The sequence below is a fragment of the Bombina bombina genome, chromosome 6 (genome assembly GCF_027579735.1).
Source record: "Bombina bombina isolate aBomBom1 chromosome 6, aBomBom1.pri, whole genome shotgun sequence".
Classification (NCBI taxonomy): Eukaryota; Metazoa; Chordata; class Amphibia; order Anura; family Bombinatoridae; genus Bombina; species Bombina bombina.
In genome coordinates, this window is record NC_069504.1 from 595,714,115 (window position 1) to 595,740,878 (window position 26,764).

Here is a 26,764-nt window from a genome sequence, read left to right on the forward strand (position 1 = left end):
ATAACAGTAGCCATATCTTGTAATGTTATTTGTAATGGCCGCCCAGATGTACTGGGCGCCACAATATCGCGCACCTCCCGAGCGGGAGATGCAGGTACTGTCACGTGAGGCGAGTTAGTCAGCATAACTCTCCCCTCGTTGTTTGGTGAAATTTGTTCAATTTGTACAGATTGACTTTTATTTAAAGTAGCATCAATACAGTTAGTACATAAATTTCTATTGGGCTCCACTTTGGCATTAGCACAAATAGTACAGGTCTCTTCCTCTGAATCAGACATGTTTAACACACTAGCAACTAAACTTGCAACTTGGAAATATTATTCAAGTAAAATATAATGAAAAACGTACTGTGCCTAAGAAGCACAGAAAGATTTATGACAGTTGAAATTAATAAACAGAAAAGGTTACAGCATCAATCTTTGTAAAACAAACCACAATTTTAGCAAAGGCTTGTTCCCATTAGCAAAGAATAACTAACCCTGATGGCAGAAAAAAAAAGTTAAAGAATAAACGTTTTTTATCACAGTCAACTACAATCTCACAGCTCTGTTGTGAAGATTACTTCCCTCAAAACAAGTTTGGAAGACCCCTGAGTTCTGTAGAGATGAACCGGAACATGCAGGAAAAACAATGAGCTTCTGACTGAAATTTTTGATGCGTAGCAAAAGCGCCAAAAAAAGGCCCCTCCCCCTCACACACAACAGTGAGAGAGATCAGTAAACTGTCAGAATTAGATCAAGCAACTGCCAAATGGAAAAATAGTGCCCAAACATTTTATTCACCCAGTACCTCAGAAATGAAAACGATTTTACATTCTAGCAAAAACGTTTAACAAGGATTTTCTCATCAATTCCATTGTCAGAAAATAAAAGCTGCTACATACCTTTTTGCAGATTAATCTGCCCGCTGTCCCCTGATCTGAAGTTTACCTCTCCTCAGATGGCCGAGAAACAGCAATATGATCTTAACTACTCCGGCTAAAATCATAGTAAAAACTCTGGTAGATTCTTCTTCAAATTCTACCAGAGAAGGAATAACACGCTCCGGTGCTATTAAAAAATAACAAACTTTTGATTGAAGGAATAAAACTAAATAAAATCACCATAGTCCTCTCACACATCCTATCTAGTCGTTGGGTGCAAGAGAATGACTGGGAGTGACGTAGAGGGGAGGAGCTATATGCAGCTCTGCTGGGTGAATCCTCTTGCACTTCCTGTTGGGGAGGAGTAATATCCCAGAAGTAATGATGACCCGTGGACTGATCACACTTAACAGAAGAAAGATTTATTATTGGGTTTGGAAAACCTATATTTCATGGTGTTTTTCTCATAAATTCTCTAGGCATTCATTTGGAATTCTTAGAATTTTACAGTTTTTTTCAGGATGGTTTGGATAAAGGTTTGTCTGCAAGTACTTTGAAGGGACAAATCTCTGCTCTTTCTGTTTTATTTCACAAATAAAAAAATTTGCTAATCTTCCTGATATTCACTGTTTTGTTTAGGCTTTAGTTCGTATCAAGCCTGTTATTAAATCAATCTCTCTTCCATGGAGTCTCAATTTGGTTCTGAAGGCTTTGCAGGTTCCTCCTTTTGAGCCTATGCATTCTTTGGATATTAAACTACTTTCTTGGAAAGTGTTGTTCCTTTTGGCTATCTCTTCAGCTAGAAGAGTTTCTGAATTATCTGCTCTCTCTTGTGAGTCTCCTTTTCTGATTTTCCATCAGGATAAGGCTGTTTTGCGGACTTCGTTTAAATTTCTTCCTAAGGTTTTGAATTTTAACAACATTAGTAGGGAAATTGTTGTTCCTTCCTTGTGTCCTAATCCCAAGAATACTCTTGAAAAATCTCTACATACTTTGGATGTTGTAAGAGCTTTGAAATATTATGTCGCAGCTACTAAAGATTTCAGGAAGACTTCTAATCTATTTGTTGTTTTTTCTGGTCCTAGGAAAGGTCAGAAAGACTCTGCAATTTCTTTGGCATCTTGGTTAAAGCTTTTGATTCACAAGGCTTATGTAGAGGCGGAACAGTCTCCGCCTCAGAGAATTACAGCTCATTCTACTAGATCAGTCGCCACTTCTTGGGCTTTTAAGAATGAAGCTTCGGTTGATCAGATTTGCAAAGCAGCAACTTGGTCTTCTTTGCATACATTTACTAAATGTTAACATTTTGATGTATTTGCTTCATCTGAAGCAGTCTTTGGTAAGAAATTTCTTCGGGCAGCTGTTTCAGTTTGATTCTTCTGCTTATGATTTAAGTTTTTTTCTTGAAATTTATGTGAAATTTTTTAAGAAAGACTTATTTTTCTGTGTGGATTTAATTTTTCAGCGGAATTAGCTGTTTTTATTTTATCCCTCCCTTTCTCTCTCTTGCCAATTACATGAAAGAAAACATAATTTATATAAGAACTTACCTGATAAATTAATTTCTTTCATATTGGCAAGAGTCCATGAGGCCCACCCTTATTTATGGTAGTTATGATTTTTGTATAAAAAGCACAATTTTATTTCCAGTTCCTCTTTTTTGTATGCTTTTTTTTTACTTCTTATTTTATCACCCCACTACTTGGCTATTCATTAAACTGAATTGTGGGTGTGGTGAGGGGTGTATTTATAGGCATTTTGAGGTTTGGGAAACTTTGCCCCTCCTGATAGGATTGTATATCCCATACGTCACTAGCTCATGGACTCTTGCCAATGTGAAATTATTCCTATCCTAATACCCATAAAAAACACCCCAAAATAAAAAACCTAATCTAGAATAAAATACCAATGGCCCTTAAAAGGGCCTTTTGTAGGGAATTGCCCTAAAGATATCAGCTCTTTTATTGAAAAAAAATTACAAAGACCCACTAACATTACAAACCCCCACCCACCCAAACCTACAAAATAATAATACAAAAAAACTATCTAAAAAACCTAAGCTACCCATTGCCCTGAAAAGGGCATTTGCATGGACATTGCCCTTAAAAGGGCATTTAGCTCTTTTACTGCCCAGACCCTAAACTAAAAAATAAAGCCCACCCAATAAACCCTTAAAAAAGCCTAACACTAACCCCCTGACAATCCACTTACAGTTTTTGAAGTCCCGCTTGAACGATCTTCATCCCGGCGAAGTCTTCATCCAGACGGCCTCTTAAATGTTCATACCGGCGTTGACATCCTGATCCAAGCGGAGAGAAGTCTTCATCCAGGCGGCCTCTTCAATCTTCATCCATGTTCAAATCAGCCAATAGGATTTAAGCAGTTCTCATTCTATTGGCTAATTTGAATTAGCCAATAGCATGAGAGCTGCTTAAATCATATTGGCTGATTTAGGGTCTGGGCAGTAAAAGAAAGAGCTAAATGCCCTTTTAAGGGCAATGCCCATAAAAATGCCCTTTTCAGGGCAATGGGTATCTTAAGTTTTTTTTTAATTAGATTTTTTATTTTGGGGGTTTGGATGGGGGGTGGGTTTTACTGCTGGGGGGGTCTTTGTAGGGTTTTTTTTACAGGTAAAAGAGCTGATATCTTTGGGGCAATGCCCCACAAAAGGCGCTTTTAAGGGCCATTGGTAGTTTATTGTAGGCTAGGTTTTTTTTTTATTTTGGGTGGCCTTTTTTATTTTGATAGGGCTATTAGATTAGGTGTAATTCTTTTTTAATTTTGATAATTTCGTTTTTTTTATTTTTTGTAATTTAGTGTTTGTTATTTTTTGTAACTTTATTTCTTTTTGTAATTAGATACTTTTTGTAATGTAAAGTAGTGTAAGATTTTTTTAATGTGAAGTTTAGTTTAATTTAATTGGTAGTTAGTTAGTTTAATTTTAGTTTATCAGTTATATTAGTTTAATTGTTAGTTTAAACTTAGTTTTTTTATTTGACAGGTAAGTTTTAATTTAATTTAAGATAGGGAAATTGTACTTTTAATATAAAGTTAGGGTGGCATTAGGTTTAGGGGTTACTAGTTTAAATTAGTTTATTGCGATGTGGGGGGCTTTCGGTTTAGGGGTTAAGTTTTATTTAGTATATTTGGTTGTGGGGGGGCTTTCAGTTTAGGGGTTAATAGGTTTTTTATAGTGGCTTGCGGTTTAGGGCTTAATAACTTTAGTATAGCGGACGGCAATGTGGGCGGACGGCAGATTAGGGGTTAATAATATTTAAATAGTGTTTGTGATGCGGGAGGGTGGCGGTTTAGGGGTTAATAACTTTAGTATAGTGGTGACAATGTTGGGGAGCGGCGAAATAGGAGTTAATTTTTTTACTTGTGGCGATGTCGGGAGCGGCAGATTAGGGGTTAATACATTTATTATAGTGTTTGCGATGAGGGAGGGCCTCAGTTTAGGGGTTAATAGGTAGTTTATGGGTGTTTAGTGTACTTTGTAGCAGTTTAGTTATGGGGAGGGGAGTTATAAATGTGAATACCCTGGAGCCACATTAACAGTATGATGTGTATGGAGTATAGGAGCTAAAATATTCATTGAGAGCAACATTCAATATCAAGAGGGGGGCCACTGGTGTAAATATCACAGAAAACTAAGTCAAACACTACCCTCCAGTAACCATTATAAGAATACTGTACATTACAGCCAAACCAAAAGCTTTCCGGTGGAGTGTATTTCACAGAATAGAGACGTGCTGGGACCTCTTATAAATGCTATGGCCAGACATACCGCAAAAACCTTAACACAATATTCTGTGGCCTAAGGAAAAAGCAGAGTAGATATTTGAGACGTGGGGTGTTGCGTAATAAATATATCAACTACTTCCCTCAGCCCACTTAAAAGAGCTAATTGATATCTATATAATGCTGTTTAAATATAATCACATCGTAATGATGGCTGTGATAATGTTAAATTGAGGTAGCTAATATATCTCCAAACTGAACCTCTACCTCTGTCCCGTCCGCAGGCAGAGCGCGGGAGTGATAGGAAGAAAACATAGCTCCCTCTTATGGATAAATCAGAGACAGCCTTGACTACGGAAGTCGTGGTGTTAATGGAGGAGTAGTTGCTGCACCCCAAGCCACTCCCGTTATGGGATAATCTAGTTAGTTATTATAAGGATTAACTAATAAAACTTGTTTGATTACATAGTGCTATTATACTAATAATTATATACAGGATGTGAAATGTCCGTAAGCCTACTGTACATAAGAGATATAAAGGTACATAACAAAACTAGTAACTTTTATGGAAACAGAAGCTAGGGACATATATAAGACAGCTCAGGTTTATAGAAACAACCCAAAAGGAGTCTAGTGTGGCAGTAAAAGTGACCGTTGTGAATACCCTACTATGCCAATGGTAAGGGCTGTTAATAATGTCATATAGGGACTGGGTAGATGGTGCCATTCGAAATCTGTTATATCTCACAGTCCTTTTATCAATACAGCATAGAAAAGAGAGTCCATATTATTCGCCTGTATGGGAGCTTAGTCTGATAATCCGAGAGTGTGGAGAGTTACTTACGGCCATGAGTGACAGACCAAGCCCGGCTCATAAAAAGATAGCCTATTCCAGCTCTAAGTTGTAAGAGCCTGGCGTTGATTGAATAAGAGAGAGTGTAGGGCAGATTATTGTATCTGAAAAGAGACCCTTAAGCTGGGGAACCCCAGCTACCAGACGTTAGCTGCAAGTTCGTAAGAGGTCTTAGGTGTCGGGAAAGAGGCTTGAGTCCTAAATGTCGGGAAGCGGTAGCACGATCAAGTTGAAGTGCTATATGAGATTTTTCCCTACGGTAATCAGCCTTTGTCAGGGGCGTCGTCTTATTTAATTTCATGTCAAGGACGACAGCGTGTTCCGTCTGAGTTGGATCCTGAGCGTTAAAAGTAGCGCTCCAGATGCACAGCTCAGTCTCCGGCTCCTCATGTCCCGCATCCTCACTGGCTAGCTCCGCATGTAGCGACCGCGATAGGTCCTCAAAGCATCTGTCCATTTTCAGCTCAAAGGCTGTTAGTAAGTCAGCAACTGCTGAGTATGATAGATGTCCATCCATACTGAAGGGATTGCAAAGTCCCTACTGTTGCTGCGATGAGGGAGTTGTACTCAATATAGGAATGCCAGCCTAGTCTGATTAACAAGATGGCGCCTTCTCCATTGTTGCTGCGGCGGTCTCAGTGCTTAGGGTCGTGAAATTTACCACTGCTCAGGTCTCCCAAGCTTTCAGAAGTGCCGATAGTATACTGCTTCACAATCCACAACTGTTCAGGGAAAAATTGTCTGCTCTGAGCGGTCTAAAATGTATAAATCTGAGAAATACAGCAAGAGATGATGTGAAGTACGACCGCTCAGATGCAGAGCCAGCTCCGCCCCCCCCCCCCCAGCTTGGTCTTTTTATACTCTGTTTTATACTGCATTTTTTTCGGGTCCTTAATTATTTACCTGGTCGCTTTCCTAACCCTCATAATCAGCCTTGTGTCCATCCTATCGGCTAGATTACGAGTCCTGCGTTAGCCTTAAAAAGCAGCGTTGAGAGGTCCCAACGCTGCTTTTTAACGCCCGCTGGTATTACGAGTCAGGCAGGTACAGATGTACCGCTCACTTTTTTTTCCACGATTTTCGCATACCGCAAATCCCCTTACATTAATTGCGTATCCTATCTTTTTAATGGGATTTTCCTAACGCCGGTATTACAATTGCTTGAAAAAGTGAGCGGTAGACCCTCTCCTGTCCAGACTCCTACCGCATTTAAATGTCAGTAGTTAAGAGTTTTATGGGCTAATGCTGTAACATAAAACTCTTAACTAAAGTGCTAAAAAGTACACTAACACCCATAAACTACCTATTAACCCCTAAACCGAGCCCCCCCACATCGGAAACACTTAACTAAAATGTTTAACCCCTAATCTGCCGACCGGACATCTCCGCCACTTTAATAAATATATTAACCCCTAAACTGCTGCACTCTCGCCTCGCAAACATTAGTTAAATTTTATTAACCCCTAATCTGCTGTCCCTAACATCGCTGACACCTTCCTACATTTATTAACCCCTAATCTGCCGCCCCCAACGTTGCCGCTACTATATTAAATGTATTAACCCCTTAACCTAAGTCTAACCCTAAGTCTAACCCCCCCTAACTTAAATATAAATAACACAAAATAAAATTACTACTATTAAATAAATTAATCCTATTTAAAACTAAATACTGATAAAATAAACCCTAAGTTAGCTACAATATAACTAATAGTTACATTGTAGCTATCTTAGGATTTATATTTATTTTACAGGCAACTTTGTATTTATTTTAACTAGGTAGAATAGTTATTAAATAGTTATTAACTATTTAATAACTTCCTAGTTAAAATAAGTAGATATTTACCTGTAAAATAAATAGTAACCTAAATTACAATTACACCTAACACTACACTATCATTAAATTAATTAAATAAATTACCTACAGCCAATCGGAATTAAGGTAGGAAAAAGTCTATTGGCTGATGCAGTCAGCCAATAGGATTGAAGTTCAATCCTATTGGCTGATCCAATTAGTCAATAGGATTGAGCTTGCATTCTTGTAATGATCAGCAATCCGATTGCTGTTTCTTTAGTCTGATTATGAGTATTCTCTGATAAACAGTTTGTTTGTATCATGTGATTAAGTCTGTCTGCTAGTGAGGAGACAGAGTCTTAATCACCTGGTATAAAGTAGCCCGGAATATTCACCTCAAAAACAGAATTTATGTTTACCTGATAAATTACTTTCTCCAACGGTGTGTCCGGTCCACGGCGTCATCCTTACTTGTGGGATATTCTCTTCCCCAACAGGAAATGGCAAAGAGCCCAGCAAAGCTGGTCACATGATCCCTCCTAGGCTCCGCCTACCCCAGTCATTCGACCGACGTTAAGGAGGAATATTTGCATAGGAGAAACCATATGATACCGTGGTGACTGTAGTTAAAGAAAATAAAATATCAGACCTGATTAAAAAACCAGGGCGGGCCGTGGACCGGACACACCGTTGGAGAAAGTAATTTATCAGGTAAACATAAATTCTGTTTTCTCCAACATAGGTGTGTCCGGTCCACGGCGTCATCCTTACTTGTGGGAACCAATACCAAAGCTTTAGGACACGGATGAAGGGAGGGAGCAAATCAGGTCACCTAAATGGAAGGCACCACGGCTTGCAAAACCTTTCTCCCAAAAATAGCCTCAGAAGAAGCAAAAGTATCAAACTTGTAAAATTTGGTAAAACTGTGCAGTGAAGACCAAGTCGCTGCCCTACATATCTGATCAACAGAAGCCTCGTTCTTGAAGGCCCATGTGGAAGCCACAGCCCTAGTGGAATGAGCTGTGATTCTTTCGGGAGGCTGCCGTCCGGCAGTCTCGTAAGCCAATCTGATGATGCTTTTAATCCAAAAAGAGAGAGAGGTAGAAGTTGCTTTTTGACCTCTCCTTTTACCGGAATAAACAACAAACAAGGAAGATGTTTGTCTAAAATCCTTTGTAGCATCTAAATAGAATTTTAGAGCGCGAACAACATCCAAATTGTGCAACAAACGTTCCTTCTTCGAAACTGGTTTCGGACACAGAGAAGGTACGATAATCTCCTGGTTAATGTTTTTGTTAGAAACAACTTTTGGAAGAAAACCAGGTTTAGTACGTAAAACCACCTTATCTGCATGGAACACCAGATAAGGAGGAGAACACTGCAGAGCAGATAATTCTGAAACTCTTCGAGCAGAAGAAATTGCAACCAAAAACAAAACTTTCCAAGATAATAACTTAATATCAACGGAATGTAAGGGTTCAAACGGAACCCCCTGAAGAACTGAAAGAACTAAGTTGAGACTCCAAGGAGGAGTCAAAGGTTTGTAAACAGGCTTGATTCTGACCAGAGCCTGAACAAAGGCTTGAACATCTGGCACAGCTGCCAGCTTTTTGTGAAGTAACACAGACAAGGCAGAAATCTGTCCCTTCAGGGAACTTGCAGATAATCCTTTTTCCAATCCTTCTTGAAGGAAGGATAGAATCTTAGGAATCTTAACCTTGTCCCAAGGGAATCCTTTAGATTCACACCAACAGATATATTTTTTCCAAATCTTGTGGTAAATCTTTCTAGTTACAGGCTTTCTGGCCTGAACAAGAGTATCGATAACAGAATCTGAGAACCCTCGCTTCGATAAGATCAAGCGTTCAATCTCCAAGCCGTCAGCTGGAGTGAGACCAGATTCGGATGTTCGAACGGACCCTGAACAAGAAGGTCTTGTCTCAAAGGTAGCTTCCATGGTGGAGCCGATGACATATTCACCAGATCTGCATACCAAGTCCTGCGTGGCCACGCAGGAGCTATCAAGATCACCGACGCCCTCTCCTGATTGATCCTGGCTACCAGCCTGGGGATGAGAGGAAACGGCGGGAACACATAAGCTAGTTTGAAGGTCCAAGGTGCTACTAGTGCATCCACTAGAGCCGCCTTGGGATCCCTGGATCTGGACCCGTAGCAAGGAACTTTGAAGTTCTGACGAGAGGCCATCAGATCCATGTCTGGAATGCCCCACAGTTGAGTGACTTGGGCAAAGATTTCCGGATGGAGTTCCCACTCCCCCGGATGCAATGTCTGACGACTCAGAAAATCCGCTTCCCAATTTTCCACTCCTGGGATGTGGATAGCAGACAGGTGGCAGGAGTGAGACTCCGCCCATAGAATGATTTTGGTCACTTCTTCCATCGCTAGGGAACTCCTTGTTCCCCCCTGATGGTTGATGTACGCAACAGTTGTCATGTTGTCTGATTGAAACCGTATGAACTTGGCCCTCGCTAGCTGAGGCCAAGCTTTGAGAGCATTGAATATCGCTCTCAGTTCCAGAATATTTATCGGTAGAAGAGATTCTTCCCGAGACCAAAGACCCTGAGCTTTCAGGGATCCCCAGACCGCGCCCCAGCCCATCAGACTGGCGTCGGTCGTGACGATGACCCACTCTGGTCTGCGGAAGGTCATCCCTTGTGACAGGTTGTCCAGGGACAGCCACCAACGGAGTGAGTCTCTGGTCCTCTGATCTACTTGTATCTTCGGAGACAAGTCTGTATAGTCCCCATTCCACTGACTGAGCATGCACAGTTGTAATGGTCTTAGATGAATGCGCGCAAAAGGAACTATGTCCATTGCCGCTACCATCAAACCTATCACTTCCATGCACTGCGCTATGGAAGGAAGAGGAACGGAATGAAGTATCCGACAAGAGTCTAGAAGTTTTGTTTTTCTGGCTTCTGTCAGAAAAATCCTCATTTCTAAGGAGTCTATTATTGTTCCCAAGAAGGGAACCCTTGTTGACGGAGATAGAGAACTCTTTTCCACGTTCACTTTCCATCCGTGAGATCTGAGAAAGGCCAGGACAATGTCCGTGTGAGCCTTTGCTTGAGGAAGGGACGACGCTTGAATCAGAATGTCGTCCAAGTAAGGTACTACGGCAATGCCCCTTGGTCTTAGCACAGCTAGAAGGGACCCTAGTACCTTTGTGAAAATCCTTGGCGCAGTGGCTAATCCGAAAGGAAGCGCCACGAACTGGAAATGCTTGTCCAGGAATGCGAACCTTAGGAACCGATGATGTTCCTTGTGGATAGGAATATGTAGATACGCATCCTTTAAATCCACCGTGGTCATGAATTGACCTTCCTGGATGGAAGGAAGAATTGTTCGAATGGTTTCCATCTTGAACGATGGAACCTTGAGAAACTTGTTCAAGATCTTGAGATCTAAGATTGGTCTGAACGTTCCCTCTTTTTTGGGAACTATGAACAGATTGGAGTAGAACCCCATCCCTTGTTCTTCTAATGGAACAGGATGAATCACTCCCATTTTTAACAGGTCTTCTACACAATGTAAGAATGCCTGTCTTTTTATGTGGTCTGAAGACAACTGAGACCTGTGGAACCTCCCCCTTGGGGGAAGCCCCTTGAACTCCAGAAAATAACCTTGGGAGACTATTTCTAGCGCCCAAGGATCCAGAACATCTCTTGCCCAAGCCTGAGCGAAGAGAGAGAGTCTGCCCCCCACCAGATCCGGTCCCGGATCGGGGGCCAACATTTCATGCTGTCTTGGTAGCAGTGGCAGGTTTCTTGGCCTGCTTTCCCTTGTTCCAGCCTTGCATTGGTCTCCAAGCTGGCTTGGCTTGAGAAGTATTACCCTCTTGCTTAGAGGACGTAGCACTTTGGGCTGGTCCGTTTCTACGAAAGGGACGAAAATTAGGTTTATTTTTGGCCTTGAAAGGCCGATCCTGAGGAAGGGCATGGCCCTTACCCCCAGTGATATCAGAGATAATCTCTTTCAAGTCAGGGCCAAACAGCGTTTTCCCCTTGAAAGGAATGTTAAGTAGCTTGTTCTTGGAAGACGCATCAGCTGACCAAGATTTCAACCAAAGCGCTCTGCGCGCCACAATAGCAAACCCAGAATTCTTAGCCGCTAACCTAGCCAATTGCAAAGTGGCGTCTAAGGTGAAAGAATTAGCCAATTTGAGAGCATTGATTCTGTCCATAATCTCCTCATAAGGAGGAGAATCACTATCGACCGCCTTTACCAGCTCATCGAACCAGAAACACGCGGCTGTAGCGACAGGGACAATGCATGAAATTGGTTGTAGAAGGTAACCCTGCTGAACAAACATCTTTTTAAGTAAACCTTCTAATTTTTTATCCATAGGATCTTTGAAAGCGCAACTATCTTCTATGGGTATAGTGGTGCGTTTGTTTAAGTTGGAAACCGCTCCCTCGACCTTGGGGACTGTCTGCCATAAGTCCTTTCTGGGGTCGACCATAGGAAACAATTTTTTAAATATGGGGGGAGGGACGAAAGGAATACCGGGCCTTTCCCATTCTTTATTTACAATGTCCGCCACCCGCTTGGGTATAGGAAAAGCTTCTGGGAGCCCCGGGACCTCTAGGAACTTGTCCATTTTACATAGTTTCTCTGGGATAACCAACTTGTCACAATCATCCAGAGTGGATAATACCTCCTTAAGCAGAATGCGGAGATGTTCCAACTTAAATTTAAACGTAATCACATCAGGTTCAGCTTGTTGAGAAATGTTCCCTGAATCAGTAATTTCTCCCTCAGACAAAACCTCCCTGGCCCCATCAGACTGGTTTAGGGGCCCTTCAGAGCCATTATTATCAGCGTCGTCATGCTCTTCAGTATCTAAAACAGAGCAGTCGCGCTTACGCTGATAAGTGTTCATTTTGGCTAAAATGTTTTTGACAGAATTATCCATTACAGCCGTTAATTGTTGCATAGTAAGGAGTATTGGCGCGCTAGATGTACTAGGGGCCTCCTGAGTGGGCAAGACTCGTGTAGACGAAGGAGGGAATGATGCAGTACCATGCTTACTCCCCTCACTTGAGGAATCATCTTGGGCATCATTGTCATTGTCACATAAATCACATTTATTTAAATGAGAAGGAACTCTGGCTTCCCCACATTCAGAACACAGTCTATCTGGTAGTTCAGACATGTTAAACAGGCATAAACTTGATAACAAAGTACAAAAAACGTTTTAAAATAAAACCGTTACTGTCACTTTAAATTTTAAACTGAACACACTTTATTACTGCAATTGCGAAAAAATATGAAGGAATTGTTCAAAATTCACCAAAATTTCACCACAGTGTCTTAAAGCCTTAAAAGTATTGCACACCAAATTTGGAAGCTTTAACCCTTAAAATAACGGAACCGGAGCCGTTTTTAACTTTAACCCCTTTACAGTCCCTGGTATCTGCTTTGCTGAGACCCAACCAAGCCCAAAGGGGAATACGATACCAAATGACGCCTTCAGAAAGTCTTTTCTAGGTATCAGAGCTCCTCACACATGCGACTGCATGTCATGCCTCTCAAAAACAAGTGCGCCACACCGGCGCGAAAATGAGGCTCTGCCTATGATTTGGGAAAGCCCCTAAAGAATAAGGTGTCTAAAACAGTGCCTGCCGATATAATCTTATCAAAATACCCAGATTAAATGATTCCTCAAGGCTAAATATGTGTTAATAATGAATCGATTTAGCCCAGAAAAAGTCTACAGTCTTAATAAGCCCTTGTGAAGCCCTTATTTACTATCTTAATAAACATGGCTTACCGGATCCCATGGGGAAAATGACAGCTTCCAGCATTACATCGTCTTGTTAGAATGTGTCATACCTCAAGCAGCAAGAGACTGCTCACTGTTCCCCCAACTGAAGTTAATTGCTCTCAACAGTCCTGTGTGGAACAGCCATGGATTTTAGTGACGGTTGCTAAAATCATTTTCCTCATACAAACAGAAATCTTCATCTCTTTTCTGTTTCTGAGTAAATAGTACATACCAGCACTATTTTAAAATAACAAACTCTTGATTGAATAATAAAAACTACAGTTAAACACTAAAAAACTCTAAGCCATCTCCGTGGAGATGTTGCCTGTACAACGGCAAAGAGAATGACTGGGGTAGGCGGAGCCTAGGAGGGATCATGTGACCAGCTTTGCTGGGCTCTTTGCCAATTCCTGTTGGGGAAGAGAATATCCCACAAGTAAGGATGACGCCGTGGACCGGACACACCTATGTTGGAGAAATTATAAGTAGTAAGATCATGTGAATTATGTCTGGGTCTAGAGATAAGTTTCTACTATGCAAACTCTTAGATAATAACTAGCAGTATACTTAGGTTTGTGACAGATAGGTGAGGTCCCCTTTCAGGTAATACTGTGCCTTTAAATAATACACCTTGCGGTAGAGATAAGTTCACTGTGTGAAGTATAATGTTTCAGCTTGCTGGCCCTTTAAATTATACACCTTGCGGTAAAGATAAGTTCACTGTGTGAAGTGTAACGTTTCAGCTTGCTGGCCCTTTAAATAATACACCTTGCGGTAAAGATAAGTTCACTGTGTGAAGTATAATGGTTCAGCTTGCTGGCCCTTTAAATAATACACCTTGCGGTAAAGATAGGTAAACAGTGTTAAGAATACTGTATCAGCTTGCTGGGCTGTTAAACAATACACCATACGGTAAAGATAAGTTCACAGTCTTAACGGCAATGCTAACACTTGTATACGGAACCTGGCTCTAGCAGCTGTGTGCGTGCAGCCTCTCTGATCCTCTCCGCAGATTGCGGGCAGTGTCTGTTAGACTGGGAGTTGTTAGAACGGCGTATGTGCTGCAGCTATTCCGGAACAAGTAGACAGGTGTTATTAGGTGCAGCGTAGCACGCTGTTGGTGAGAGACTTCCGAAATCCTTTCGGGGAATGAGTTCCGCTTGCTTGGCAACAGGTGACTTCTGCCTTAGATGAGAAATAGCTTCGGTTGAGGAAGACAGAGCTAATCACAGAACAAGTGATACTCTGTTATAGACAAGTAACGAGAAAGGCTGGAGAGTGAGTGTGTATCAACCTTCAATAAACCAGCAAAGGTGTATGGGAATAGAAAGTTTTTAAAGGAAAAGAGAGCCAGATAATTGATTCTTAAGGTAGTATGTGAGATGTAGTAACATAAGTTAAGGTGGAACTGAGGAGTTCATGACACATCCCCCCCTCAAAAGAACCTCAAGGAGGTGTCAAGGCGCTGGACGATCAGGATGCCTAAGGTGGAACACAGACACCAGACTGGGAGCCAATAGATTGGATGCCAGCTCCCAGGAATCCTCAGATGAGTCATACCCCGACCAGCGGACAAGGTATTGGAGTTCACCGTGATACCTTCGGGAGTCGACTATAGAATGTACTTCGTATTCGGGGTCAGGTATGGGAGATTCTAGAGGAGATGGAGAGACATGGGTAGAGGGATCACAGGGTTTAACCCCTTAATGACCACAATGTACCCTGTATGTCACTGGTCGTTAAGGTTTTTTTCAGGACATAATAGCACAAGTCTAGCAAGAACACGCTATTAATTCCCTCCCTCCAGCAGGCTTTGTGGAATAGAGCAGTCTCAACTCTGGTGGCAAGACCGCACTATAAAACAATCAAGTCCCAATAAAAAAGGCCAGCGACATACAGGGTACGTCGCTGGTCCTTAAGGGGTTAACAAGTGACACATGAAATGTGGGATGTATACGGTAAGTTGCTGGGAGTTGTAGGGTAACAGTGACAGGGTTACTTATAGCCACTATCGGAAAGGGTCCCACAAACAGTTTATTGAATTTCCTACAGGGTGTAGGTAATTTAAGATTTTTGGTGGCGAGCCAAACTAAGTCACCCACTTTGTAGGCGGGTTGGGGACGATGGCGTAGGTCGTAGCATCTTTTCTGGGTGGCTTGTGTTTGCTTGATGTTCTCTTGTATGACCATATAGGTCTGTTTAATGGAGTTGACCAAGTCATTTACTTGTGGACAGGGACTGTTTGCAGGAGGTAGCGGGTGAAAACGAGGGTGCCTTCCTGAGTTGACATAAAAGGGTGAAAATCCTGTGGATGAATTAGTAGTGTTATTGAAAGAAAATTCACCCTGGGGAAGGAGCGATGCCCAAGAGTCGTGTTTATGGGAGCAAAAACATCTCAGGTATTGCTCCAACCATTGGTTGGTACGTTCACATAGCCCATTTGTTTGCGGGTGGTACGACGTAGTCAGGTGTTGCTGAATGCCAAGAGATTGACATAGGGAATGTGGTGTCATAAAACCAGAGAATTTATCCCTAGAGTGTTCAAGTAGTTAATTCTTAAATTTACAAACATATTTTAAAATATAGACTAGGCCTCTGGCCTAGTCTTTGTCTAAGAAGGACACTCCCATATAGCCTTTTGATTGGTGTATGGTAGGACACACCTTAAGTGAATTAAGTATACAATGGGAGCCAACAGTTAGTATACACACTTTTTTATCTTCCTCACCTCCTGGAAGCAACTGATGAGAGAGAGAGCATTGGAGGACTGAACTGGCTGAGTATATTAGCATTCTTATACATTTACTTTGTGATAAATTCTCTTGTTCACTATGTTTAGTTAATATTGCTTAATCTGGGTTTGTTTAAAACAGAGTTGCCCCATATAATTTGGACTGTATCTTTATGTTTGTAGCTCTTGGTATTTCTTGAGACTTGTTTTATATTTTGTAGCCTATAGATAATTGTTAATCTTCATACCTATATTATTTGTCTTCCAATAAAATAATTTTAAAAAGTGGACAACCCCTTTGGTTTAATATTCTGGTACTAATTACCACCACAGGGATCTCCAAAACTTGGATGTAAATTGCGACCCTCTGTCACTGAGTACAGATACTGTAAGGCCATGCAGTCGAACAATCTCCTTGATAAATAGATCTGCAGTCTGCTGAGCTGTAGGAAGTGAACCTGTAGGAATGAAGTGGGCCATTCTAGAGAACAGGTCAACTACGACAAAGATGACAGTCATGCCACAGGAGCTTGGAAGATCAACGATAAAATCCATAGAGACGTATGCCCACGGAAAGTCTGGTAAGGGTATGTTTTGCAATAGGCCCAGAGGGGGTTGATGAGATGGTTTACAGGTTTGACAGGTGGAACAGGAACTTATATATTGTTTTACTGAGTGTCTCATAGAAGGCCACCAGAAGTGCCTTTGTAGAAGGTCATAGGTCTTATGTATTTCCAAATGACCAGCTAAGGAGGAATCATGAGTTATAGATAACACTTTTGTCCGGAGAGATGGTGGTATGTAATATCTTGACTTATTACAGAGGATACCGTTTTGATCAGGGATGAGAGGGTAGGTAGCCTTTGTTGTATCCAATTGTTGTTGGTTCTTTAATTCAGTGCTATCAGGTGAGAGTACACAGATTATGGATGTAACGGGAACTATTGTTGAGTTGGGAGGAGTTGTGGAAGGCTTAATATCTTTTCGAGACAGAGTGTCCGCCTTACCGTTTCTTGATCCAGGTACAAACTCCACCTGAGCTGACAAAGTACGACTAGTTTGAAGATATTGTAGGTTTTTATGGTCCGTATAAATTACTATTGGATGTTCTGCGCCCTCCAGAAAATGTCTCCACTGGTCAAATGAAGTCTTAATTGCGAGAAGCTCCTTTTCCCCCACTGGATAGTTGAGTTCAGCAGGTGTAAGGAGTCTGGAGAAGTAACACACTGGGTGCAAAGGATCTTTTGGTAAGAGTCTCTGGGATAGAATAGATCCGATGGCGTATTCGGACGCATCCACTTCCAATACGAATTGTGCTTTGCTGTTGGGAATATGCAGTACTGGGGAAGTGACAAATAGAGATTTAAGGAGTTCAAATGCCTTTTGAGTTTCTGGAGTCCAGATGAATGGTTTAGAGGTCCTAGTCAGGTTAGTGAGTGGTCTAGCAATGGCTGCAAAATTGCAGATAAAGCGCCTGTAAAAATTGGCGAAGCCTAAAAACCGCTAGACTTCTTTTATGTTGGTAGGTATAGGCCAAGTGCTGATGGCAGAGATTTTACTATCCTCCATAGATATCCTGCTATTGCTAATGTGATAGCCAAGAAATGATACTTCATTTACATGGAAGGGACACTTCTCCAACTTGACATACAGCTTATGTGTCTGTAATCTGGATAACACTAACCTGACGTGTTTAACATGTTCAGAGAAAGAGGAAGAATAGATAAGAATATCGTCTAGATAGACCACCAGAAAAGTGTCGAGGATGTCCCTAAAGATATCATTAATGAAATTCTGGAATGTTGCCGGAGCATTACACAACCCGAATGGCATAACTGTATATTCGAAGAGACCATACCTGGTCCTAAATGCAGTCAGCCACTCGTCTCCGGACCTTATTCTTACAAGGTTGTAGGCGCCCCTAAGATCAAGTTTAGTAAAAATAGTGGTGCCTCTTAACCTCTCGATTAACTCGGGAATGAGAGGCAAAGGGTACCTGTTCTTTTTAGTACGCTTGTTTAATTCCCGATAATCTATTATCGGACGTAAAGACCCATCCTTGTTTTTCACGAAAAATATGCCGGCTCCGGCAGGGGAGGTGGAAGGGCGAATAAAACCTTTTTTTTAGATTATCAGTGATATAGGTTTTTAAATGAGCCAATTCAGGTCTAGAAAGAGGATAGATGTGGCCATAGGGAATGTTTGCCCCGGGTAGTAAGTCTATGGGGCAATCGTAAGGCCTATGTGGGGGCAACGACTCGGCTTCTGTTTTATTGAAGAAAGCAGAAAAGTCAAGATATTGTGTAGGAATAGGAGATGAAGAAGTAGTGAACAAGTGAGTGTTTGGAAAACAAGTTGAGACACAGTAGGGAGAGGAGAATGAAATGGTGAGGGTATCCCAATGTACCACAGGTTGGTGTAGTTGAAGCCAAGTGATTCCCAGAACAAGAGGGTAAATGGGAGAAGAAATAATGTCAAAAGAGACATTGTGGAGAGGAAACGAGTAAAGGAATAGTCTGTTGAGACACTGGACCAGATGCTAAATGCGAACCATCAATGACTTTTATAGGCAAATGTGTGCTTTTAAACTGAAAGGGTATTTTATTTAATTCAACCAAACGTAAATCAATAAAGTTGGCGCAAGCGCCTGTATCGATGATGGCGTTACACTCTATCCTGTGTCGGTCCCACTGCAAAAGCAAGGGAATGGTAAGGTAAGCTGTAGCAGTTGTTTTTGTGTGGAAACAATGTTTTATGTTACGGATCTTACCTATCTTCTGCTTTAGTAATAGAGGGCACTCCTTAACTGCATGACCAGTACCTGCACAGTACATACATAAATTTGCAGTTTGGCGTCTAGCCTTTTCCTGCGGGGTAAGTGGACCCCTAATAAAACTGATGTCCATGGGTTGGTCGGACGGTGGACCAACGGTTGGAGGAGTTGGCAGTACTCTGCGAACTGGTGCTGTAGATGGGCTTCTTTCCTGCTTCCTCTCTCTAAGGCGTCTGTCAATTGTAATCGTGAGGGCATAAAGGTCGTCAAGACGATCCAGTATCCCAATCCTGGCGAGCTCATCCTTGATCCCCTCTGCAAGTCCGAGACGATATTGGTTTTTTAGAGATATCTCATTCCAGAGGGAATCTCTAGCCCAGATTCTAAATCTGGTAATGTACTCTTCTACCGGTGCTTTGGACTGCTTTAAGTTCCTGAGTTTACTTTCTGCAGTTATTTGACGGTAGGGGTCATCGTAGAGGCCTGATAATGCCTTTAGGAAAGCATCCAGGGAATTTAGAATGGGGTCCTGGGTCTCATAAAAGGAGTCGGCCCAGGCCCTGGGTTCTCCCCTGAGATAGGAGAGTATGGTTAGAACCTTGGACCTATCAGTTGCATATGTCCTAGGACGAAGGTCAAAAAGCAAGAGGCATGCATTCCTAAACTGCCTAAATGTGGAACGATCTCCAGAGAATTTTTCCGGGTAGGAGACTTGGGGTTCTGCTTGATGATCAGTTCCAGAGTTCCTATTTGACAGTGCTTCCCTTAAACAGGCTTTGAGACTCTGGTTTTCTACCTGCAGCTCTCTAAAAGCCTGTGTTAGACTATCCAAATGCTGATTGAGGGTATGGATTTGTGATGTCAGGTCACTGGGCTCCATTATCAAATATGGATTTTAAGGCTGGTTTATTATGTAATGATCAGCAATTCGATTGCTGTTTCTTTAGTCTGATTATGAGTATTCTCTGATAAATAGCTTGTTTGTATCATGTGATTAAGTCTGTCTGCTAGTGAGGAGACAGAGTCTTAATCACCTGGTATAATGTAGCCCGGAATATTCACCTCAAAATTATAAGTAGTAAGATCAGGTGAATTATGTCTGGGTCTAGAGATAAGTTTCTACTATGCAAACTCTTAGATAATAACTAGCAGTATACTTAGGTTTGTGACAGATAGGTGAGGTCCCCTTTCAGGTAATACTGTGCCTTTAAATAATACACCTTGCCGTAAAGATAAGTTCACTGTGTGAAGTGTAATGTTTCTGCTTGCTGGCCCTTTAAATTATACACCTTGCGGTAAAGATAAGTTCACTGTGTGAAGTATAACGTTTCAGCTTGCTGGCCCTTTAAATAATACACCTTGCGGTAAAGATAAGTTCACTGTGTGAAGTATAATGTTTCAGCTTGCTGGCCCTTTAAATAATACACCTTGCGGTAAAGATAGGTAAACAGTGCTAAGAATACTGTATCAGCTTGCTGGGCTGTTAAACAATACACCATACGGTAGAAATAAGTTCACAGTCTTAACGGAAATGCTAACACTTGTATACGGAACCTGGCTCTAGCAGCTGTGTGCGTGCAGCCTCTCTGATCCTCTCCGCAGATTGCGGGCAGTGTCTGTTAGACTGGGAGTTGTTAGAGCGGCGTATGTGCTGCAGCTATTATGGAACAAGTAGACAGGTGTTATTAGGTGCAGCGTAGCACGCTGTTGGTGAGAGACTTCCGAAATCCTTTCGGGGAATGAGTTCCGCTTGCTTGACAACAGGTGACTTCTGCCTTAGATGAGAAATAGCTTCGGTTGAGGAAGACAGAGCTAATCACAGAACAAGTGATACTCTGTTATAGACAAGTAACGAGAAAGGCTGGAGAGTGAGTGGGTATCAACCTTCAATAAACCAGCAAAGGTGTATGGGAATAGAAAGCTTTTAAAGGAAAAGAGAGCCAGATAATTGATTCTTAAGGTGGTATATGAGATGTAGTAACATAAGTTAAGGTGGAACTGAGGAGTTCATGACAATTCTATTGGCTGATTGGAACAGCCAATAGAATGCAAGATCAATCCTATTGGCTGATTGGCTGATAGGATTCTATCAGCCAATCGGAATTGAAGGGACACCATCTTGGATAACGTCACTTAAAGGAACCTTCATTCTTCAGTCACCGTTGGATGGAAGAGGATGCTCCGCGTATCTTCAAGATGGACCCGCTCCGGATGGAAGAAGATAGAAAATGCCGCCTGGATGAAGCCTTCTGCCCGTCTGGATGTCCTCTTCTGGCCGGATCGGATGAAGACTTCTGCCCCTCTGGACGTCCACTTGTGCCCGGCTGGGTGAAGACGGCTCAAGGTAGGGTGATCTTCAAGGGGGTAGTGTTAGTTTTTTTTTAAGGGGGGATTTGATGGGTTTTAGAGTAGGGTTGGGTGTGTGGGTGGTGGGTTTTAATGTTGGGGGGGTATTGTATTTTTTTTTACCGGTAAAAGAGCTGATTACTTTGTGGCAATGCCCCGCAAAAGGCCCTTGTAAGGGCTATTTGTAATTTAGTGTAGGGTAGGGAATTTTATTATTTTGGGGGGCTTTTTTATTTTATTAGGGGGATTAGATTAGGTGTAATTAGTTTTAAAAAATTGTAATTCTTTTTTTATTTTCTGTAATTTAGTGTTTGTGTTTTTTTGTACTTTAGTTTATTTCATTTAATTGTAGTTAATTGTAGGTAATTTATGTAATTAATTTAATGATAGTGTAGTGTTAGGTGTAATTGTAATTTAGGTTAGGATTTATTTTACAGGTAAATTTGTACTTATTTTAACTAGGAAGTTATTAAATAGTTAATAACTATTTAATAACTATTCTACCTAGTTAAAATAAATACAAAGTTGCCTGTAAAATAAATGTAAATCCTAAGCTAGCTACAATGTAACTATTAGTTATATTATAGCTAGCGTGGGGTTTATTTTACAGGTATTTAGTTTTAAATAGGAATAATTTATTTAATTATAGTAAATTTATTTAGATGTATTTAAATTATATTTAAGTTAAGGGGGTGTTAGGGTTAGGGTTAGACTTAGGTTTAGGGGTTAATAACTTTAATATAGTTGCAGCGACGTTGGGGGTGGCAGATTAGGGGTTAATAAATGTAGGTAGGTGTCGGCGATGTTAGGGACAGCAGATTAGGGGTTAATAAAAATTAACTAGTGTTTGCGATGCGGGAGTGCGGCGGTTTAGGGGTTAATATATTTATTACAGTGGCGGCGATGTCCGGTCGGCAGATTAGGGGTTAAAAATGTATTTAAGTGTTTGCGATGTGCGGGGGGCCTCGGTTTAGGGGTCAATTGGTAGTTTATGGGTGTTAGTGTACTTTTTAGCACTTTAGTTAAGAGTTTTATGTTACGGCGTTAGCCCATAAAACTCTTAACTACTAACTTTTAAATGCGGTAGGAGTCTTGACAGGAGAGGGTGTACCGCTCACTTTTTCCAAGACTCGTAATACCGGCATTAGGCAGATCCCATTAAAAAGATAAGATACACAATTGACGTAAGTGGATTTGCGGTATGCTCGAGTGGCGGAAAAAAAGTGAGCGGTACACCTGTACCTGCCAGACTCGTAATACCAGCGGGCGTTAAAAAGCAGCGTTGGGACCTCTCAACGCTGCTTTTTAAGGCTAATGCAAGACTTGTAATCTAGGCGTATGTTTCCAATTTCACTCAAAATCAGTGCCTCTGTATTGGGTACAGCAAAGGAGATCAAGAAAATTAATTACACTGGGCTTTGAAATATCAAAGCCCTGTAAATATTACTAATATAATAATGGGTTAAATACACTTCAAATATTATTTATTATCCATACATAAACAAACTCAAATACAAAAAGGTCTCATAAAACTAGACCTATTAATCCTACTTTGATCAGTGTAACTACCACATTACGGTTACCTCTTACATTAATTTAATTTTTTTCAACATTTCTTCCATTTGACAATTATGCAAGTTATAATGGAAGCTGCTAGCTTACATCTGCTGTTAACTTGTTAGTGCTCCACAGTGTAAGAATTGATCTAAGCCTCATACACTTGTCTCTTCTAAAGGTATCACAATGGAACGCTACTTGACCAGAGCTTGCACAAAAACAGTGACCAGTTGATCTTACGCAAACTGAAGATGAACCAAGCTGGGGAGTATTACTGCAAGGCAAAGAATGAGGCAGGATTTTCCAAATCCAATCTTGCAACTCTTACACTCATTGGTAAGATGAAAGGCAGCCGTTATTGTGAGAATGAGATTCAAGCATCCTATCGATTAGTACTAAGCTACATTTCCTAGGTCACCCAAAAAGGCTAGGAATTTACTATATTCCTTCTTGGGTACAAGTGGTTCACAGAGAGGTCTTACAAATTTGAATTGTGCCATCTGTGCTCAAGTACCTCTGTCATTTTTTTTATCTCATTAATGTTGCTGCACATCACTAGAAAAAGAAAATTTAAAAGCAGTATTTGTCTATCTGCACTACGGATTTCCCAGTTTTAAAGCATCTAACATATTTGAACATGTCTTATGCTTATGGTATCAGAAAATCAATTGTTGACATAGTCATTGTCGCTATTAAAATGATATACACAACTGAAGTAATAAGCTGTTGCCATAAATTTTGGTAATTTCTCTCCCTATTGAAGATAAATTATACTTTTAGGAGAAAACGCTAAAAATGCCTGTGTTTTTTAAATAGGATATGCTCTTACCATTCATAAAGGTGGCTGTGGAATTATATAAAGTATACCATCTGGTTACTATTTTCTTTAACTTTCTGATGCTCACAATAAGAATGTTCTTATTTTGTTATGTGCTTTAATATGTATGAACATTTCCTAAATAAATAAAAAAATGTGTTGATTATAAAGATTTCTCTCTCTCTCCACATACATACATATTAATACTTAATTATCTCTTTTTGTATGATTTATGTGCAGCTGAACAAGATATGTCCTGCAACCCGAACCCACAGATGCATCTTATTCGCCTTCCCTATGACTGTCTTCAAAACTCCACAAACGCCTTGTACTACAATGTGGGCAAATGTCCCGCAAGTGCCTGTCCAGGTGATTTGGAAAATGGGCTACGATGCAAAGATGCAGTTTCTTATTGCTGTGGAATCACCAAAACTGAACTAAAAGAGATCTCCTGTCAAGGCTATACACTACCAATTAAGGTAGCTGTAGAGTGTGGTTGTCAAAAATGTACAGAAATGAAAATCATTGTTAGAGGAAGAGCAATAGCAGCTGACACTGGAGAGCCAATGCGGTTTGGCTACATCTATATGGGGAATGCCAGAGTTAGTATGACTGGATATAAGGGAACTTTCTCCATCAATGTTCCTGCAGAAACTGAGAGATTGGTTCTTACTTTTGTTGATCGTCTACAGAAGTTTGTGAATACTACCAAAGTGCTTCCGTTCAACCGGAAAGGAGGTGCTGTTTTTCATGAGGTCCATTTACTGAGAAGAAAAGAGCCAGTGATACTAGACTCTATGAAAGGCAACCAGATATCTTTAGGAGAAGTAGAAAATACAGAACCAATAGCTGAGCTGGAAATACCACCCAATTCCTTCTATAGGCAAAACGGGCAGGTTTACAATGGAAAGGTAAAGGCCAGTGTTACATTTTTAGATCCACGAAACATATCTACAGCTACAGCTGCACAAAGTGACCTCAACTTTATTGATGAAGAAGGTGATACAATGCCATTGCGATCCTATGGAATGTTTTCTGTAGATTTTACAGATGAGGCTGCCACAGAAACTCTAAATGCAGGAGCAGTTAAAGTTTATCTAGATTCCTCACAAGTGACAATGGCAGAACACCTTGATAGCATGAAACTGTGGTCTCTCAACCCAGAAACAGGATTGTGGGAGGAAGAAGGACAATTTTTGAAAGAAGGAATCAGACGAGGTAAAAGAGAGGAAAGAACCTTTCTTGTTGGTAACATGGAAATAAGAGAAAGAAGATTATTTAATTTAGATGTCCCTGAAAGTCGTAGATGTTATGTGAAAGTTCGAGCATATAGGAGTGAAAGGTTTTTACCAAGTGAGCAAGTTGAAGGGGTGGTGTTAAATTTGATTAATATGGAACCAGTAGCTGGATTTTCTTCAAATCCTAGAGCCTGGGGCCGTTTTGATAGTGCCATAACTGGTCCCAATGGTGCATGTCTGCCTGCATTTTGTGATGACCAACACCCAGATGCTTATTCAGCTTATGTTACTGCCACCCTAGGTGGTGAAGAACTGGAGGCGGTGGAATCCTCTCCAAAATTTAACCCAAATATTATTGGTGTTCCACAACCATATCTCAATAAACTGAATTACAGAAGAACTGATCATGATGATCCCAAAATCAAGAAAACAGCTTTCAGCATAAATGTAGCTAAACCAAGCCCAAATGTTGCTGAGGAGAGTAATGGTCCTGTCTATGCCTACGACAAATTGCGAGAGTGTGAAGAAGCTCCCTATAGTTCAGGACATTTTAGGTTTTATAGAGTAGAAGGGGCTGGATATGATTACAACACAATTGCATTCAATGAAGATGACCCTATGAGTTGGACTGCTGACTATTTGGCTTGGTGGCCTAAGCCAATGGAATATCGAGCTTGTTATATGAAAGTAAACATTGCTGGCAGTCAGGAGATCACTGTGAGATCCAGAAACATGGGAGGGACCCACCCCGTGACTGTAGGGCAGCTTTATGGAATCAGAGATGTTAGAAGCACCAGAGATCAGGAGGAAGCTAACCTCTCAACAGCATGTGTGGAGTTTAAATGTAGTGGCATGCTATATGACCAAGACCGTGTGGACCGTACATTGGTAAAGATTATACCTCAAGGAAGCTGTCGAAGGGAAAGTATAAACACCATGCTACATGAGTATCTTGTCAACCACTTACCAATGGCAGTCAATAATGATACTAGTGAGTACACAATGTTGGCTCCTCTTGATCCACTTGGTCATAATTATGGTATTTACACGGTTACTGACCAGGACCCTAGAACAGCCAAGGAGATAGCACTTGGAAGGTGTTTTGATGGGACCTCAGATGGTTCCTCTCGAGTGATGAAGAGTAATGTAGGAGTGGCTCTTACTTTTAACTGCTTGGAAAAAGACTTGAGCCAAAGTGTGTTCCGAGGTAATGGCCTTGCTGCCTCAAGCATTGCCCGAAATGGTGGAAGAAATGGAAGGCAGCAGAGAGCAAGTAATGGATCAAGGCAGATGCACAGAATTAGTGTTTCCTCAACATCTAGACAAGGATAACCCCTATCTGCTTAGTGAAGCAGAAAAGGTTATTTCAGATAATAAATATAAATTTCATGGGTTTGCTATAATTTTATGCACATTTGAAACTCAGACAGCTACATGCCCCTTAAAAATCATTGTCTCAGCTATATTGTGAAAAGTGTGTGTGTGTGTGAATTTCTGTTAACAGCTTATCATATGATATCCATTTTTCAATCTGACAAAATCTTAAAATATCCAACAATACTACCAAAAAATTACTCAGACAATTTTTTTATATATATAAATTACAGATCTTATCAATGCTTATATGCTACATGTATTTAGTTGCCCACTATTTCAGCAGATAATAGTTCAAGATCTAATTTGATTATGTAAAACAGATTTTGTTAAATTTTATTAAATTAAATTGTTCTGTACATTGCCTATTTACTGGATGGCACAGATATCATAAAAAAACACTTGACCCATGTGTTTTCTAATGCCTTACGTATAATATCACTACTTTTACACTCATTGGAGCCTATTTATCAAAGGTCTTGCGGACCTGATCCGACAGTGTGGATCAGGTCCGCAAGACCTCGCTGAATGCGGAGAGCAATACGCTCTCTGCATTTAACATTGCACCAGCAGCTCACAAGAGCTGCTGGTGCAACGTCGCTCCCTGCTGACTCGCGACCAATCGGCCGCCAGCAGGGAGGTGTCAATCAACCCGATCGTATTTGATCGGGTTGATTTCCGGCGATTCCTGTCCGCCTCATCAGAGCAGGCGGACAGGGTTATGAAGCAGCGGTCTTTAGACCGCTGCTTCATAACTGGTGTTTCTGGCGAGTCTGAAGACTCGCCAGAAACACGGGCCCACAAGCTCTGTTCGGAGCTTGATAAATGGGCCCCACTGTCTAGCTTTTACTCTATTCATTGTGAATTGATTAAGAACAATCTCAGCATGTCT

General features: G+C 41.0%; 1 protein-coding gene across 2 annotated transcripts in view; it reads left to right on the forward strand.

The window, feature by feature from the left end:
• The window catches only part of CILP (cartilage intermediate layer protein), a 163,238-nt gene extending 136,965 nt beyond the window's left edge, over positions 1-26,273 (forward strand). For both annotated transcript variants that reach the window (XM_053717577.1, XM_053717578.1), the window contains 2 exons: positions 22,622-22,779; positions 23,501-26,273. In XM_053717577.1, coding sequence (XP_053573552.1) covers positions 22,622-22,779; positions 23,501-25,830 — 2,488 coding nt within the window. In that variant the 3' untranslated portion in view covers positions 25,831-26,273. The remainder of the gene's footprint in view (positions 1-22,621; positions 22,780-23,500) is intronic.
• The last annotated feature ends 491 nt before the right edge of the window (positions 26,274-26,764 follow it).